This window comes from Labeo rohita, chromosome 14 (assembly GCF_022985175.1).
Source record: "Labeo rohita strain BAU-BD-2019 chromosome 14, IGBB_LRoh.1.0, whole genome shotgun sequence".
Classification (NCBI taxonomy): domain Eukaryota; kingdom Metazoa; phylum Chordata; class Actinopteri; order Cypriniformes; family Cyprinidae; genus Labeo; species Labeo rohita.
Window position 1 is genome coordinate 92256 of NC_066882.1, and position 19293 is coordinate 111548.

Sequence of the window (19293 nt, forward strand, 5' to 3'; positions counted from 1 at the left end):
ACGATCAAATGGAATGCTCCCTTAAACACGAACGTTCAGAAAACATTGCGAAATAACGTTTTTACTGGGAACGTTATCAAAAAACATATTTTGCTTTCGCTGAGGAATAAACTAATTTATAAAACACCTCTTTATACTACACTCACACTTTTTACACATTCATACACTCTTTTCCAAAATATTTATTCACTCTCCATCCAGAAACACAAGCATCTGTATGTGCGCTTGTGGGAAAGTGACGTCATGGGGACCGAGCGCTCCATTTCTCTCTCTCTCTCAGACACACACACACGTTTATAGGGGGAGATTCTCGTCATGATCGCACAGCACATCTGTTTTGAGGAGAGACAGATATGAGCGCGCAGACGAGACTCGCTTCTTTCATCTTTATTCTCGGTTTGATTTGGTTCGCGTGCTGCGCGCCGCCGACCTGTTACTCGCGCACTCTGGAACTCTGCAAAGAAGTCATGAACACTTTGGACAAAATACATAAATCTAGTCGCACGGTAGGTGAGTTTGTTGATGCCAATACGAGGCTTGTGCTATGGTCATGTATAAACTTTAAACTTTAATTGTTGCAGAAAACTTGCGCTGAGTTTTTGCCGAAGATGTTTCTAGACGTGCACGTGAGTGACCATTTCTGTCAGGAATGCATTGATTTCATGTATTTTTTTTAAATGTCTCTTTCTGTTGAGTGTACATAAGCTGTTCGTTCTAAAGTTTATGCTGTGTGTGTGTACCTGACCAAATGTCCCCACAAGAATAGTAATATCAGTAAATTTTGACCTTGTGAGGACATTTTTTAGATCCACATGAGGAAACAGACTTATAAATCATGCACAATGAGTTTTTTTCATAAAGTACAAGTGTGCAGTCTCCTGTGAGGGCTAAGTAAGTAAGTAAAGGAAAGGTGTGTGTGTGTGTGTGTGTGTGTGATGATATTTGGCTGATGAATCACTCAACACATGTATAATTAGTGAACATCTGCGTCCTCTGGGTCGGTGAGATTCTCTGGTGTTTTCCAGAACTCCTGCATCACGTCCAAACTGCGTGATTTCCTGTATGTGACTGAGAATCTGCCCACTGAGTACTGCAGAGAGAGGCCACGCATTCGGCTCCTGAAGCGTCGGGTCCAGATCCTCTATACAATCATCAGTCGCATATGCTATCGGGTATGTGATGCCATCAAAATGCAAACAAGCCTCATCTTTTAGTAACTTTGTCATTGCGAGAGATGCATTGTGTGTGTGTGTGTGTGTGTGTTCTTTGTGTAGGATCTGGTGTTTCACACAAATGACTGTGAGGCTCTGGAAACAGGAAACATCAGCCCACGATACACAGAGGACCGACTGGAACATCTAATAGAGGATGCCTGAGATAAATGCAAAAACAGCGCAAATGCTTTCCCCAATATTACACCAAAAACATGTTACACTTACAGCCACTTACAGGTGTGTGTGTGTGTGTGTGTGTGTGAATGCTGTGCTGAACATGGTGTTTTTGATAGAGCTGGTTTTGGCTGGTAATGCCCTGTTCTGTCTGAAGTTCAGGGTGAGGTTCCCTTTTAACAGTGTGTGTATCTGTGTGTGCGTGTGTCCATGTGTGTGTTTGTCTATGCATTCCACTAGCGAGGGAAAAACATTCCAGAGGAAATTTGCAAAATGCCAGTCATTCATCTCAATCTGTTGAGTAATAAAGCAGCGGTCTGTTTACATGGCTGCATGTTTAGCCTATTGACCGCAACATGTAAAGGAGATATTTTGCATGAATTTATTCTTGGCACGCGGTTACACTTGCATGACATGCATGAGGGAGTTTTAGAGGAACGATTGGGGAGAGCTTCTTCATCTAGTCCTGTCAATCACAGTATGATTCTGTGAGCATTCTTCTGCCGTCTCTTCACCAGCTCAGCCATTAATCACTATATTTCTGCCATATTTTAAGTAACTTTCAAGAATGAAGTAAAATAAAGTATTTTATTAATAAAATATAAACAAGTTTGAGTGATTTCTGTACACTGAAACAAAGCTGGCGAAGAAACAATTTTCACTTAGAAACTGCTAGCACAAAGTAAGTTAGTTAAAGTAGAAAGACTGAAATAGCTGCAATAATCATTGTTTTACTTACAACTTATAAAAATATTTTTATAGTGTGTGATGAGTGTTTTTATACTGGCCCTTTTTTCAAAGCTCTTATAAAAACAGTCTGGGATGGCTGTGTGAAGCAGTGATGTTTCTTGAGAAGCACTTGGGTTCGATTTCACACCTGGAAACAAACATGACCTACTTCTCGGCTCAGTTTGGCAGTGGACTCGCATTCGTCTGTCGCTGCGTGGAGCGACTCGTTAAATCAGTTACAGAACAGACTGTCATGAGAGAGACATAAATCAGCTCTCCTTCACACACAGAGCCGCTGCTCAGAGATTTGGCTTGATTTTTATGGCAAGCATTGCACTCGGGAGCTCCAGACTTCACTGAGCATGCAGATGTGGAGACAGTGCCTGGAACATTTGGTAACTTTGTCCCGTTTCCTGAGAAGATGGAACAAATTGCCTGTTCTCTCCCTGAATTCACTGGCACTCAGGAATTACAGTTCAGCTCAGAATTAAACAAGACAAAAATGTGAACAGAATTTACAAGAATATGCAGCCGACATAATCCGCGCACAGAGAGCAAGTTGTCAGGAGGAACAAAACCAGTGTTGAAGTTACGATGAGCCCAATGTATGATCGGTGCACTTTTATAGGAACAGAGTAATTCATTACTAATCAGTTATTGTAAAGCAGGTAGGAGGAAAGGAGGTAGTTTGACATGCCACTGCATATAAATGAGAAACCATTGTCTATGACATCAGTAGGCTGAGTAATGTCAGTACTGAACACATTAGGTGAGGTTTTTGTCAGAACATTTCACAGTGATAACCACAAACACTGTGTATTTAAATAGGGCACGAAAAGAAATACAAAGTGTATGTTAAAATATCCATTTAAAAACATCCGTTTTTGTGGTAAATAATGAATGACAACATAAGATTAGAATACCATAAAAAAGTTATTGGGTGTTAAACTGCAAAAAAACGGGTTAAGGAAATTAAGAGGGTTTTTTGTACATATGCATACAGTTTTGTCTTCAGTACAATAAGGGCAATAAAAAATATATCGAACACCCAAACACATCATGAGCGGTCACGTGATTTACGGTTCCGTGATTGGCGCAAATGTTACCGGTGTTATGCCGAATTCTGACCCCCGCCAGATTACTACCCCCCTAATATTGGTAGGTGTAGGGCTAGGTGTGAGGGAGTGGTTAGGATTAGGGGTGGGGTTAGGATTAGGCAAATCACGTAGCGATTTCAACGAGAGGGGGTAATAATTTAGCGGGGGTCGAAAATGGGCACAACACCGGAAAGAGAGTCTCTGCAAAAGAGGGTGCGGTATTTAGTTCTCATCGAAGGCAAACAGAGTGTGAGTTATCCGTGTTATTTAATGGTGTGATGTTTGATGTCATGCAGAACCTGAGCTATAGTTTAATAACACTAAAGTTCTTGCTCCTATAAAAAACGCAGCCAGTTTAGCTTTACACACACACACACACACATACAACCCGATATTACAGATATTTCAGAATGACGTGTGTGATTATACCACGGCCCTTGCATTGTGCTTTCTTGTGTCGTGTCCAAATGCTGATTCACATTAATGCAGCACTAGATGAAAACAGATGAGTGAGGAAGAGGAAGGTCATGCAAAACCCATGTGATCGCTAAAGGCGGCCCTGTTGAACATGGGCTGCGATGTTTTGGAAGAGAAGCGTGTTTAGAAACCCTCGCAGTGTAACGGCGCCCTCTGGCGAACGAACGCCGCACTGCCGCTCGCTCTCTTCGCTGTGCTCAGAGGAGAACTGCTGTTGTGATTCTGTGATAAATGCTAGCTTAGTCTAAAGAGCGTTATGCCTCAGACCTCAGCTGTGTTTTCAGTTTGCGTTTTTGAAAATTTAAGGCGAACATCGCGCTGAGACATTTAGCAGGACATTTCAGTTCACTAGAGTGCCTGATGACAGACAGAAGATTTGGCCCAAATCAAACAAATGCTAAAAATGACACATTCCTAAAATTCCCCAAATCGTTCTAAAATCATTCTTAATAAATCCCAATAATAAGAACACACAGGAAAGATATCTTTGGAGAAAACATTTAGAGCGACTTTTTTCCAGCTGAGGAACGACTGACAGCCAATCAGAAGCTCGAACATTTGTCATCTGGAAGACCAAACTGCAGCGCGTTTAGAATAACAGAATATTAGCGTGCGCTGTTGTGGGAGCGAATATAGTGATCGCCTTTAATATCGTACTGGAAACAAATGTACATAAATATAACGAAACACCGTTTATTGTTCAGTCTAATTCAATAGTTCAAGTGCTCATACTTTTATGTCATGAGTCTAATGAACTACTGATTCAGCCTGAAAACTTCGCCAAATATCAAACACGCTCCTTAAACATCAGGGGGTGAATAATTCCGCCCGATAATGTTGTGTGACACTCGAGCGAACGAGCAACGCATCATAAAACACAGGCAGAAATCATTTCGTGGTTGGCTAATTGAAACACACTTTTAAAACAAGCCAGAAAATGGTTTATTTACAGCAGTGGTTTGCTGAGACCCGGCCTAAGTGTTATAATCGCTGTATTTACGAGCGTTTCAGGCAAATTTCCATCATGTTTACGGTTCCATTGTTTTTTTTATAACCATCTCATTAGTTACTAGGAAAACAGTTCTTCGAAATTACACCAATAATCCCTAAGACAACATTAATTTCAGTCTGTAATTATGATGGAGTTTGGTTGTGTTTGTGACTCAGACGTTCCGCGTCATTCTGAGCTGCTGAAGTGGTTTATGAATTTTGGTCCTTTGAGAGCATCGATTAACTTTAAATGCATTATTGTGATTTTACATATTTACGTTTTTATATGCACTGTTTTTTTGTGATTGCATAGCATGAAACGTTACTATTAAACATTCATTCGGACGTAAAAGTGTAGCTTCAGTTAGAATATGTGCGTTCAAATACTTTTAAAATGAATAGTTGAAGGTCACTTATAGGTTATTTGAAATGTGAAATAGGTTTGGTAAATATTTAAGGAAAACTACAGACATATATATCGATGATCTGGGGTAAATAACTGCAGAATCGAGGCTGCAGCTGGAGAATAATCATGAACAGACTGAGATCTTCAGGTCTCTCTGTCTCTTTCTCGTGTCTATTTGATTTCATGCCCGTGTCATCAATTGCTGCAGCAAAACACAACAAAAACAGTTAAATATTACAAACTATATTTGATTTAGCATCTTAATGCATGATCGTGCTGCTATTCGTGCACTGATGTAGCTTTTTTGTTGGTATATCTTTTATCATGCTCCTTAGTTTTTTCCCCCCTTATTCGAGTCATTGTTTTATAAAAATTCACACTGGCATTTACGTTTCTTACCATAGAAACTTATCATAAAAACAAAAATCATGAAATTCAATTGCCACAAAAGTCAAAATATCTACAATTCATTTTCAGCGCAAACTTATAAAAAGAATACTGCAGTACAACAACTTGTATTACTCATAAATTATTAATTTCTCTTAAATACAGGCATTTAGTTTGAGATGAAGGACACGATCTTATATTCATCATCACAGGGTTATAATGAGGTAAACGCATTGTCTTATTATTAGTCGTAATGATAATAAAATGGTTAGGATGGGTTAATCTGTATGGTGCCTATTATTTTTCAGTGTGAAATGCGATGGGTTTTAAACTGCACGTCTATATGGCCTGATCTTTTATTTGTTTGGAACAGAACTTTATGTATGTAGTCATGTGTCAAACAAATCACTGAAACCATACGCCTATGTTAAAAAAAAACAAAAAAAAATTTAAACAGATAAACGAATGTGATGTTTTTTTTTTTTTTTTAATAAAAACAAACAGCTTGCGGGTAAATGTTAAGTTAATATCCTGCAAATAGTTTACAGTTGCATTTACCATGAGGGGGCGCTTTAGTTTATGACAAAATCTAATCCACAGCCGACATCTCAGCTTTTAATGCAGATGAGAATTTGAAACCAAAATAACTGGAATTATTATTATTATTATTTCATGCTGTTTTCGATGCTGCATTTGCTTCACTGATACTTATTCCAGACTTTGTTTCTTCCACCGTGTTGTCATTCCAATGAATGGAAAATATTTTTGCAATTAGTTGATGTAATATATTCCAGGAAAATTGTCTAATATTAGGAAGGTCGTCTCTCTTTTTAACAGACGCTGTTTCAGAAATGCCAAAATTCAGAGTTATCAGGACGGATAAAAAATATTGTATCTTTTAAATGGAAATGTCAGTAGAATCAAACAAAATCAGCACCAATACCGACACATGTATTATTAAGTTTGAAATATCAGCGTTGAATAATAATAATAATAAAAAAAAATCCATGTCCTCCTCTAAAAGGAAAGAAAAACATCCAGTATATACCATCATATATATGTAACCTTAAACGTATTTGCACCGAGTGCATGTTCGAGTTTAATCTCATGTGAACGTAAATATCAGTAACTTCAGGTTAACTTAGTGATTGATCATGTATTATTTAGAAGTTTAATTTACGGTTTTATTATTTTAATGTGTAGCCCTAATTTAGGTTCGTTTGCTTTCTTTTTATAGATGATATTTCCAGTCAAACCTGGATTTACGTGTGTACAATATTGCAAGAGTTTCCGTAAGAATGTGACGTCTGTGAAATGCCAGAATCTAGAAAGGGCTGAACTCACTTCCCTGCTCGAGTCTTTGAATGTTCCTTGAAGAGAGAGAATGACAGACGTGGCGCCAGTGAAATGAAGCGCCGATTCTCTTCGCAAACTTCCCGTTGTGATATTTTGGATGATAAAAACAAGTGACTTTTGTTTCCCTTTTAGCCCAGGGCGTGAAGAGAGAGAGAGTGCGACCTCTTCTGAAAAGAAGGGACAGATTCCCCTCAGATCTTTTGTGAGCTCGTCCCCGCTTTCAGCCGGCGCGCTCACCCGTGTGATTCTCATCTTATTGTCATTAGGGCTTTTATTAATTACCGAGCAGTGACTCAAGTCCCAGCAGAATGTTTTCAACCCTGGCGGTTTTTCACAGATAAACGCTAAAATAAATTGCGATAATTCAATTTCTTTCTTTTTTTTTTTTTTTCTTCTGAAAATCGCATGCTCATTTCAAATTCCGTGGTCATCTCTCGAATGACTAAAAGTTTTTGAAGCACCAAGCCAACATGTGACCCAGCGTCAAAGATGATTAATAACATACTGCTAGGTTAATACTGATATTTTAACTAGATTTGTTGAGATGACGTCGTACCAGCAATGAATCGATGCAAAATTCAACAGTGATATTTATTCACCCGTAAATTGTTCTCTTGATTGCTCTCGATGCGTCACTGTAAACATTAGATCAAGCTCTCGACTGTATGTGCTGCAGGTCCTCCAAACTCACAGTGTGTTCGCTGTAATTTCATCCCTTCAATAAGAGGATTCCAGTCAAATCATTTAAGGTAATTTCATGTCTAAGTCCAATCTTTAATTTCACTCACTTGTTTGAACTTCGCACAAGTGACGGGTTTGTAGATGTTGGTCTCTCCGAGGTCTACCGGCGCCAAGAAAATCTAAGTGGGTTATTTCAGAGCAATAAGCAACAGCTGTGGAAATACACTCCAGCCAGATGATAGATGACAGTTTAAATGCACTTTCACCACGACACTCAAAGACTGCCTGTTCTTTTTCGAGTTACATTTTACATAGATTTATTTCTGTAAGAAACTATGAACCACGTGCACACACAGTGTGCCGAGCAAGAAATCTTTGATGTTAATCTGGGTCCACAAATTAATATGTAGTTTAAATATGTTGAGTGGTTTTAAATTTCATTGACATATGCCAGTCTCAGAAACCACACAAAAATATCACTTTTAAAATCTACTTTAGTCTGAAACGTTAGAAATGGTTTGTATTTATCAGGCTGTTTATGGGTACCATTTAGGATGAGACAGTTTTTCATTTTAAGATTAAAGTGCCTGGATTGAAATCAGTCATTGTCAAATTAAGAAATATTTTGGTTTCACTGTGGGATGTGTTTTTAAATGCTTCGAATCTTTCTCGCAATCTAGACCATGTTTCTGCAAAACAAATGAGAAAACAAAGAATGGACCATGTGTCATTAATTTATTTAACAAATATATTCGTCATATAAACGGTATTTTTGACAAAATGTACAATATTTTACATTTTAGATATCCCTTTCGAAGGGAATCATTAAAACAACAGTCAGTGTTGTTCATTTTTAAAATGCTATCGTTTAGAACATTCATGCGAGTTTGAAATACGCCATTTGACCATAAACGCATTGCTACGAATGCAAGTGTGAGATACAGACCGTTTTCACCTGACCTACCTTTGACCAAATCCATTTTCATAACTCTCTGTGAAAGTACAGGCCGTATGAAATGCCAGCATTAGAGTAAAGCATGTCCACCTTTATCGGAACAGAACCGCTGGAGACGGCTGCATGAGTGCGCGACAGAGTCACATTTCTTCACGCTGAGCTTCAGATGCACTGCGCCGTCTTTTACGCTAAATGGTACATGCTGTATCCCATGTGTGTGTACAGTCCCACCGGTGTCATGCTCACGGAGTGTCTGTGAAACTGGTGCGATCCCGTATAAGAAGCCGGAACGTGAGCGCCGACTGGAAATGAAATCCCGAAGGCTGGAGGAAGCATCGGTTTAGTGGCCATTTTTAGTTTTTCGAGCTCGGCCTCCTGGAGCCGCTTGGCTTTAGCTCGCCTGTTCTGGAACCAGATCTTCACCTGAGTCTCCGTCAAGTTCAGCGAGCTGGAGAACTCGGCCCGTTCGGCGATAGACAGGTACTGTTTCTGCCGGAACTTCCGCTCCAGCGCCAGCAGCTGCGACGTGCTGAACGGGGTCCGAGGCTTTCGGTTGGTTTTGTGTTTTCTCAGAGGACATGCGGGAGGACTGAGACGCCCTAAAGTCAACAAAACAGCAAAACGACCTTTAGACTCATCTCGTGCACTACTTTTGAAGTCTGCATGATGTCTGCGTTCACATGCACCCTCACAGTGCGACTGAAATCCAGGTAATACTGCACTAAATTTACGCAACACTAAGAACAAAATGCAAATAAGCTCATAATGATAGCCAGACCAGAATCGCAGTAAAATATGCGCGATATGCAGATTTTAATCAGGCTTAACAGGCACGTAAATGTCTTGAGTTCTTACTCTGATTATTGAAAGTAGTTACATTATCGGCGAACTAAACGTGGTCATTGATTCTTATCAGTCTCAAATGCCTTTAACTTTTACATATGTCTTAAACAGATAATTTTACTGAGCAAGTTTGGTCTATAATAAATCAGCAATGTTTCTTAAGAAGCATCGTGGTGACGTCAGTCAAGCCAAACCCAAGTCCCTTATGAAACTCAACTATTGTTAACTTATTGTTTACTAAAACAGCAAAATTAAACCATAAATTAACCGGGGTTTTGCGACACTAACCACAGTTTAACCAATGTATTTGTAGTAAAACTGTAGTTACACGAATGGTAAACAATCCCCCCAAAAAACATGTACTACAATAAAACTATGGTTAATTTTCCGAAGGGACAGGCCTCTGTGCAAACTGTTGCCGATATACATCTGAGCTCATAAAATATGCCAATTGAAAGCATGAAACGGTTTATTGTGTACTGCACACGCTTTACTTTTGCCAAGACATTAGTGTGACTCACGGGGAGAGAGGTGATGCATCCATGTGCTCCGCTCCGCGCGCTCCGGGCTCTCCGACTTCATAGGCGCGCTCTCGTGCAGTTTCAGAACGTCAACAGAAAATGTCAAACGAGCACCGGTCCGGTCTGGATTTGTGTCCGGAATGACAGTATGCGACGTCCCGGCGGTAGAGTTGTTCGGTCTCCGATCTGCCATCAGAGCTTCAACGCTGAACGGGAGAATCTTCGGTCTCTCCCCGTCCTCCTCCACACCGATGCTGGTCTGCATCTCTCCTTTTTCTTCTAAAATCACACGGGAGTGATCTTCAGCTTTAAAACCAGTAGCTTGAGAAGTCATGCTGATAACTGGGGCCATGCAGAGTTGCGCTTGGTTTTTAGTATACAGTGAAAGATCGGATGCTTAGAACATGCTGCTGTTTAACTCCTCTGTGAAGTACTGTACGCTAATAACGCGCGCGTGACCCAATCAGAACAGAGCGGGGCGGGGCTTAAGTTTCTCCAGAAGTTTGACTCTGTGTCTGTTGTGCTTGCGTATCTGCGTTGAGCAAAATGCTGCGTTTTGTAGCATAACTTTTAAGTGTTACCTAATGAATGATAAATAACTGCACTGACAACTATCTTTTGTGACTATACGGAATTATTACACTACATTTCTTTGACTTATCCTTTTGCTGTTTGCCTTTTTCATGTCAAAAAAGGGATGATCTGGGAAGGAGGAAGCGGATCGTTATGGGCAACAGATTTCTGATCTCTTTTTTTTTCGCCAAAACTTCTATTAAGTCTCTGCTAAAATAATGCGGAAAGAATCGACGCGTACTATTTCTAATAAGCTGCGTTGCAGATTATTATTATTGCAATGTGTGTCTACACAGTATCAGCTTCAGTAATTGCCAAACACGTTCAATCAGCGGTGATTAGTGTTTTACCCAGGTAATTATTAGTCTCGGTGATGTTGTTTTTTGGCGCCAGCAGCGGCGGGATCAAAGCGCGGAATTTTAACCCTCGCGACCAGCCGCAGGACATTCCGCCTGAAAAATGTAGTTTCTTAAACGATCACAAGCCATTTACTAGCTCTCTCTGTTTACTGGCTGGTGTAATAGAGCAGATCAGAGAGTACTATCACAGGACAGTTAGGCAAAGTAACTACTTGACAACACAGATATTAATAATATAAGTTACTGATGGTAATACTCTCAGTTTTACTGCTGTACTTTCATGCACACGGTGGCTTAAAGCAGTTCTCCTCTTTGGTAAACTGTAATTGGTTGTAACTGATAAAATTACACGCAAGCGTAATTTAGCATTTCCTTAATTTCACATCCGGCACTTAAACGGAATAAATCTGTAATTATGCTTGGAGACACTTAGAGCCCATTAGATGAAATGAGTGGCGCTGTGTGTCGCGCGCTTTGAAGTCTCGCGCTCTCACGCGCTGCGGGAATGTTTGATCCTTCCGCAGTAAAAATGAGCAACATAAACACAAACTTGCACACACGAAACGCATTACCCTCCCGCTGTCCGAAAAGAGGGCGCTTCTAGACGGAGCTCCTTAGTGCAAGCAAGTACTAAATATCTGGCGTCGATTGTTTGTGTTGTGTTTGTGTAGGGAGCGGAGCGGCAGCTTTGCGGGGAAACATAGTTGGGGGCAATTAGCATGCCAAACACTGAGCTTTAGGGCCACTGATGTGCCGTGGAGAAGGTGATTACCATAGTTTTTTTATTGAAATCTCAGGGCAACAAATGAGGGCTGAACTGTGATACAAAGCGACTGTAAGTCCCATCGGAGCTTTGTTTAACTTCACAAACTCCACCTTTGATTCCGAGTCTGGAGGCAGGCACGTGAGACAAAGAGCCTTTGTCGTCTCTCTCCGAGAGTTGTCTTAACCCTTTTCATGCAGAGTCTGTCAATTCTGACTTAAAAGACTTAAAAGGTTCCGTGGATATCAAAAGACGGTCCGAGGGAAACGTTTGCCCTTGGTGAAAAGCGAACGATTTCAGGATCTTTGTCACTGCGGAACATGTGTGTCCCATTAAGCTGCTTAAAACGCACAAACTCATGTGGTGTACTTTGATTCGTGTCCCTCGCATGATGGCCCTCATGCTGCAAAGTTCTCGGATATAAGTGACGCGACAGATGCGCTGATTGAGTCTTAATGCGTCGCGTTCGGAGTTTGATCGCAACATTACGATGCTCTCGGTGAAGATGAAAGACGCGGCTGCTCCTGCAATCATTACAGATAATGTCTCCTATTTCAAAGCAATTAGCGCAATCAGGCGTAAAGGGCCACTCAATGCCTTACGGTTATTTAAGCTTCTAAACGCGAGTGTATTGCTCTCTGAAAACCCCACGTCAGTGCACTGTCAGGAGATACACTCCTCATCTCTCTCTCTCTCTCAAAATTCAAGCAGATCTATTGGCATAGTAAAAACCTATTGATAACATGTACACATTTACATCCACTTTTTAAGAAGTTCGATAAAGACAACAATTGTCCCTCTCTCTTTCCAGTGATTAGCCTATTAATTATTCAGCTGGTGGTTATGAGGAAGATTTATATGAGAAAACAATTTTAAAATTATAAATATGTTACATACGATGGCTATCTATCTATCTATCTATCTATCTATCTATCTATCTATCTATCTATCTATCTATCTAGCAGATTCAGGACAGATAGCGTTCACAAATTCGATGTGGTGACTTGCGTTTTTGACAACCTCCATATGTAGTTTGAGTAATTCGATCACAAAACATTTTAGAGCCCATTCAACTTAAATATGGTACTGAAAACCGATCACCAAAAAAAACAAAAACAAAACTGTAATCTTAATACCAAATGAAAATGGGGTCACGGGCTCTTTCTGCAGGTCTTTTACCTGTAGGTGGCGACATGTGACTTTACGAGTGAGTCATCTGAATCATTAATTCAAGCGATTTGTTCATTATTGATCACAACCGTTTGTGAGCGACTCATTGAATCGTGTATTCATCTTATATATAAAAAAAAATCATTCAGCAAAGATTACCATGAGTGAGTAACTAAATCATTCATTACTTTGTAGTTTTAATTTTACATGTAGAATTATGTAAAAACCTAAATAAAAGTATGTCAGTCATTTTTCCCCAGTGATGTCTAGTCCTCACTTAGGTCTGGTGTACTATCTTTGCATGAATGTAGCATGATGTAATGTTTATGTAATTTTTTTTTTTTTAATCTCTGATTTAGTTATTTTCATAAATATTTATATGTACGCTTCCTACTTTGTTTATTGCAATTTTAACAAACTGAAGCAAAGAACATTTGTATGAAATTTTATTTGTCAGCATGAGTAGCTAGATAATGTGTGGTCACTGGAAAAAAAAAAAACATAATTCATAATTCCTATTTTAAGCACAGTTTACCCAGCATCGTGTATATTTTTCCCTCTGGCCTGCTGAAGGGGACAAACATTTATGAATGAAACATTTCAAACTGTAGGGTGTCAGTGAAATCTAGGGCAACTGAAAAGATCCCAACAAACATGAGACGTCCACCCGACGTGCAGATCATGTCTATATTCCGACAAAGACGTTGAAATGACGTCGTTTGGACTACTTTTGCTCAGTGGGATGGATATCAACAGAAAACTGATTCTTGTGTTTCCACATACACGCATAATATTTGCGACCCAACTTGATTGTTGAAATACTGTAAATTGTTGCAGATTCTGGAGAAATCATCTTTCACAAACATGACGCGTTTGCTAGCTGTTCCATCCCGATAAAAGCGCGCGACTGTGAAAAAGCTCGTGTCTCAATTACCTGCAGATGAAATTTAATTAGCAGCAGTTTTACACACAGAACTCGCTAATAGCATTAATGCCAACTCACTGAGCTGAATAACGTGTTTGCTGTGTGGATTCAGTGATTGAGTGCTTAATAAAACTTAATGAAATGCTTAATACGCGGATAACAAGCTAACAAATCAAACAGTCACAATTTGGTAAAAAGCCTCTTTCTGAGACGCCAAAGCATTCAATCCACTGTATGCATTAGTTAATCCGATCTTCTCAAAAGGCATATTGTCAAATATTAAACGATTGTATTATTTTAATGGTCGATGTTTTCATCATAGATTGTGTTTAGATATGTTCTATGTGTCGTTTTACCGTTCACAGTAGTTGCCTGCTTGGGAATATTTGAATAATTATTATATTTTGATTCATCATAATTAAAACAGTACAACACATAAATAGGTAAATGAGAGCTATTGGTATTTATTAATGACACATTAATGTATGACTTTAATGTATTTCAATGTATACACTTTATGACCCTTTTCGACTTGACAATAATTATGTATTTATTTTCTGGTCTTTATAGCCTTTTAATTTGTTTGAATGCCAGTCTCTTCAAATGTTCCTTATAAAGTCTGATATTTTTCCATGTACTGTAAGTCATCTACACACTAAACAAGCGTGCGCTTGGCGTTTGGAACTGCTGAATCTAATCAGAGTAGCTCTGATAAACCCTGCATTATTAAAAAATGACAGCTGTCTTCTCTTCACGAGTTCATGCACCGAACATCTGCATAAAACTAAGTCAATGTGAGCTCTGAGTTTGAAATTATGCATGCGAATCTGGACGGACTGGCTGTTCTATCAGACCCTGCACTCTTAAAAAGAAAGGTTTCAGAATGCTTTTTGTAATGATGCCACAGAAAAAAACATTTTGGGTTCCCTAAAGAATTCCACATGGATGTTAAAGGTTCTTCATGGAATCACAGATGCCAATAAAGCAGCTTTATTTTTTAAAAGTATAGGTGGATTCCACCAGCTTCAACGTAATTTACTGCGTGAAAATGATTATTATTATTAATAATGTTGTGTTTGGGCTACTTCCCTGTGAATTTTATCCGTAATGTCTTTTGCGTTCGTTCAGTCTCCGTGTGGCGCATCTCTGGCCGAATGAACGCGTCTGAGCCGCGCCGTTTTTAATCACGGAACGCTCTGACGGCTGAATCAAAATATATCCCTCAGGAGTTCGGTGACGTGCACTATTACGGCGATAAATCCGAGAGAGGCGTTTCTGCTTCTGCTTTCCATCTGCGCGGGAGGTCAGGTCGCCGCAGTGGAGTTTAATGAGGCCGTTAAAGCGCGATTGATTTCGCCTCATCTTTACGATCAGCTCGCGGGCCGCTATCAGTCCCGCCGCACATTGAGCGCGCGGCCGTTTGTCTCACGCAGCGCCGTTTCGCGCGCTAACATCCCCGCCCCTCAAACCCCGCGCGCCCCATAATTAATTCCTCATTAGACAGCTCTTTATTGTTTAATTTGCGCCGTTCGTAATCAAATTGGGCAGATTAATTGCTACAGAATTTAGGGATGCCGAAAAATAAACGGGTTTCATTTTCTCCACTGTATTTTCCTGCGATAAATTCTCCTTCCATTACCCGGCAGGCGTTTTTCTGCTCTGATGGATTCGACAGATTCTCTCGCGCCTGAGCGAAGGCATTTACCGGGCTGCATTAAAACGTCGCCACCGCGATATATTTCTATTACAAGGCTAATTGTAAAAGTCAACACTACAAATTCACGTTTATTCGTGTGTGTGTGTGTGTGTGTGTGTGTGTGTGTGTGAGAGAGAGTAATGAGAGCTGAACTTGATTTCAGGGTCCTTAAATAACCTGCTAACCTGCGGCCAGTTGCATGAGCCGTTAGGACTAGTCATGAACAGTTCATCCTGATTCTACTGATCTTAGCTACATTTCTTGATTTAATGTGCTTTATTGCCATGCTTGTGTTTACGAGCATTGTGCACAAAACAAGTAATGACGAGAAAAATTCATATAACTAACAGTAAGTATTACAACTAGGTGTTACGTAATGAATAAAAATGAAACTAAAAAATGTATTTGATGTGTTTCTATAGATCTATACAACTGCAGCAAGAGGTTAAGTTTGACAGAGTATTTCGCGCTCGCATCTTTCTGAATTTAAATTCTGTTTTTAATGTTAGTCGTACATATGACCAGCCTAAAAAATAACTTGCAAAACTAAACCGTTTATGCACCTGATTCTTATCACATAATGTTTTCTCTTTTGGACTTGGAAAAAAAACATAATTTTGCAAGCATATAACAGAAAAATAAAATTACAACTTTATAAACACACCGCTGGAGAAGTAACTGAGAGACATTTTCATTTCTGTTTGAGTTTCACATTCTTCATGACTACAAGTGAAATATTTTGGGACAGAGAGCGACTCTGCTGCTCGTGTCGTCTGTTCTGCCTCATTTCTGCTCAGATTGATGAATGTGATCGAAGGCAGCATCACTCACTGAGAGAGAATGAACGAGAGAAGGAGAGAGATGAGATGACGCCGGACAGAAAGAGAAAGAACAGTGTTCATCAGTAAATCCTTACAATAGGGAACATTCGTTATTTTACCAAAATGTCAACTGAGAAAATCATATTTCAGCTTGAAGATAATAGTGAACTGAGAACATTTACAATCAGTCCAGAGGTGTGTGTGTGTGTGTGTTGGGTCACAGCAGCTGTTCTTTAGGAATGAAACAGATTTATTGTCCAGCCTCTTCACCATCTTCATCATCATCATTTGTCCCAGCTGTTTGACATTTAAAAACACGGCTGTTTCTGGTTTCAGTGCTCGTGTCATCAGTGTTATTGTCTCTTTAGATCTAGTGTTTCAGTAAAGCTGAACTTCTCCAACTTCAGCTGATGTTTTTCTGTCTGCTCTCAGAGCCACGCCCACGTCCTCTCATTGGCTGTCGGTGTCCATGACGATGCGCTCCGGTCAGCAGCCGCGGTCAGAGGTAAAGTAAATCAAACCTGTTTCTTCTGGTTTGTTATTGTAACGTGAGCCGATAAACGCCTGTGATTGAGTGCGTGTGTTTGTATTCTCACCCTCAGCGCACAATTACACACACTGCTGACCTTGACAACAGCATGGACTCATTTTCCTGACATCACTGTGAGTGTGTGAGTGTGTGTGTGTGTGTGTGTTCAGTCGAGTCTGGTGATGTGAATCTGAAAGAAGTGTTTCAGTAAGTGTTTGAGCAGGTTTATCCATCACATCTACTCAAGTTTTCTCAGGGATTAGTTTAAGACGCTGGTTCTTTAGTGATTTCCTGCTTCATTAAAGGTAAATCATAATAGATTTACAACACTTTAATCATCTTTGCAACTTGACAGTATACACCATCATTTACTTTTATTTTATTTACAGGAGCTGCATAAACATTCCGCTAAATATCTATCGCTTGTCTTCCACCGAGGAAAGAAATATGGGAATTGAATGATGACAAAATTCCAGACGTTTTGGTCATTCAAAATCCTTTGAGCTAAAAATAAAGTTTTGAAGTGGCCCTGAAATTGTAAGTGAGTACTTTAACAGTTTACCAGCACATTCACTTTAACAGTTCTCTGATGTTGGTTAATGGTCACATGACATGCAGATAAACAAATGAAATATTGAATCATTTTTATTTTAAAACTACATATGTATCTATGTTAATTCTTGATTTTGTATGATTTAATTAAATTTTATATTCGGATAGTATAGTCGTAAATCAGACAGGACTCAAACTCGTGTCGCCCCAAAACTCAAGCGCACCGATGGGTCGATTATTAGCCTCTCATCAGCTCATGAGACCCTGCTAGAAATGAATCCACAGACTCCTAAAGGGCTGGTGTGATGTCAGTGGCACAGACACTGGGGTATTACTGTGGTATTGCTGTAAATTCCCTTTCCTGTGTTTTCAATAAACACACAGTAATGTTATCTGTGCTGAGCTTTATCTCTCTCTCTCTCGTCCGCAGCAGCCCAAGGCTTTGATTTCTATCAGATGCTGAAATGCTTCATTACCAACTGAGCAGTAAATTATGTCCAATCCAATTATTTTTGTGTGTTTGTGTGTGTGAGAGAGTGTGTTATGTGTTTATTATTGTGTATGTGAGAGAGAGAGCATGTGTGATGTGTGTGTGTTTGAGAGAGAGTGTGTGTTAGGAAAGGACAGGAAAGGACGTGACATGTGGCCAGGTATGGTGTCCCGTAGGTGTCCTATACTTCAAATTTGTGCTCTGCATTTAACCCATCCAGCTCTCTAACCATTAGGCCATGACTGCCACTTTAACATACTGAACTACAGTAAAACAGTGTGATTGCAGATTTACTACAGTGTGTGTGTGTGTGTGTGTGGCAGCAGTGGGTGGGGTGTGTAATGTGTAACTGTACTTTGTTATGCTTTAGGGACAAAATTGTCTCCAGAAGTGAGCTGAATATGTCAAACCTCCCTTTGGTGTCATTTCAATATGATCCAGAAATAACGGAGGTTTTAATGTGTTCCTGTAGGGTTTGTGTTAGTCTGTAGTCACTATTATAGACTTACAACTATATAAACAGTAAAAGTCAGTGCTATATGCTCATTAGATGAACACAAGCCTCAGAATGGAGTGTGTGTTTAGGTTTCATCCCAGCTGTCACTGTTATTTGAATGGCTAAATAAACACACTAAACGGTTTTTATTAAAGATGTGAAAAAGGCTTATGTTTAGGGTTAGAGGATAGAAAATGTGATTAGCTCAGGATAAATACCATTACGCATATGGAAAGTCCCTATGATGATTGGAGTACCAACATGTGTGTGTGTGTGCGCGCGGTTTAAGGAGGTCAGTAATGAAGTAACTGCTGCACATTTGTGCTGTTAAATGCATTTGATCTTGACAACATGATCACACACACACACACACACTAAAGCAAACAGCAGAGAGAGGAGTGTGTGTCAGAGCGGTTCTCAGCGGATCAGACCTGCGCCTGACAGCGCGATCAAAGACGCCACATTACAGCTCTGTGGAAAATTGCCTTTTTTGTCCTTTTTTGCTGCCATTTCTGCTCTAGTCTTGGAATGAACCTCCACCCTTTGGACTGGAAGACTGTGAGTCTGCCTGCGTTTGACTGGGACTCATTTGTTTCTGTGTGTGATATGAAGTCATCATTGTGTGTGTGTGTGTTTGTTTTTGTGAATTGTGGGGACTTTCCATGTAGTTTTTATACTGACCAAACGATATTGTCTGTCCCCTAACCCAACCCTAACCCTAAACCTAGCCCTTACAGAAAACATGTTTGCACCGTTACTCTTTCAGATAAACATCATTTACTATTTTTAATCATTTTTTTACATTGTGGGGACCGCAGGTTTTCAGGTTTTACTATCCTTGTGTGAACACAAACACACACACACACACACGAAGAGCAAATCATGACAGAATAAACTCTGTTTGAGGTGTTTGTGAACACAGCTCTATTTAGGGTTAATTTGTTTTTTGTTTTTTTACCTACAAATGAGCACATGATGGAAATGAGCTCTAGAGTTGACATGAACCGTCTCTCTCACAAGTGATTCAGTCCAAATGGGAACTCCTGATTGTGCAGATTCCTATTGGAATGACTGGATTTCGCACAAAAG

The 19293-nt window shown here is 39.8% G+C and overlaps 2 protein-coding genes and 1 long non-coding RNA gene across 3 annotated transcripts; 2 read left to right on the plus strand and 1 right to left on the minus strand.

The window, feature by feature from the left end:
• Nucleotides 1–272: 272 nt before the first annotated feature.
• LOC127176652 (cytokine-like protein 1) lies at nucleotides 273–1795 on the plus strand. The gene is made up of 4 exons (XM_051128444.1): nucleotides 273–506; nucleotides 582–626; nucleotides 1026–1172; nucleotides 1275–1795. Exons 1-4 carry the CDS (start codon nucleotides 354–356, stop codon nucleotides 1374–1376), a joined length of 447 nt encoding a protein of 148 aa, XP_050984401.1. The 5' UTR covers nucleotides 273–353; the 3' UTR covers nucleotides 1377–1795.
• A 6463-nt stretch (nucleotides 1796–8258) lies between these two features.
• On the minus strand, nucleotides 8259–9748 carry msx1a (muscle segment homeobox 1a). Its single transcript, XM_051127662.1, has 2 exons — nucleotides 9737–9748; nucleotides 8259–9225 (listed from the first exon to the last, which is right to left on the minus strand). Exons 1-2 carry the CDS (start codon nucleotides 9746–9748, stop codon nucleotides 8650–8652), a joined length of 588 nt encoding a protein of 195 aa, XP_050983619.1. The 3' UTR covers nucleotides 8259–8649.
• A 6818-nt stretch (nucleotides 9749–16566) lies between these two features.
• On the plus strand, nucleotides 16567–17104 carry LOC127176658 (uncharacterized). Its single transcript, XR_007829133.1, has 3 exons — nucleotides 16567–16642; nucleotides 16740–16971; nucleotides 17056–17104. It is a non-coding gene; the product is annotated as an uncharacterized LOC127176658 (long non-coding RNA).
• The last annotated feature ends 2189 nt before the right edge of the window (nucleotides 17105–19293 follow it).

Coding starts and splice junctions, on each gene's coding strand:
- LOC127176652 (XM_051128444.1), top strand. CDS start 354: ATGAGCGCGCAGACGAGACTCGCTTCTTTCATCTTTATTCTCGGTTTG. Junction 627..1,025: donor AGATGTTTCTAGACGTGCAC/GTGAGTGACCAT, acceptor GGTGTTTTCCAG/AACTCCTGCATCACGTCCAA. Junction 1,173..1,274: donor TCAGTCGCATATGCTATCGG/GTATGTGATGCC, acceptor TTCTTTGTGTAG/GATCTGGTGTTTCACACAAA.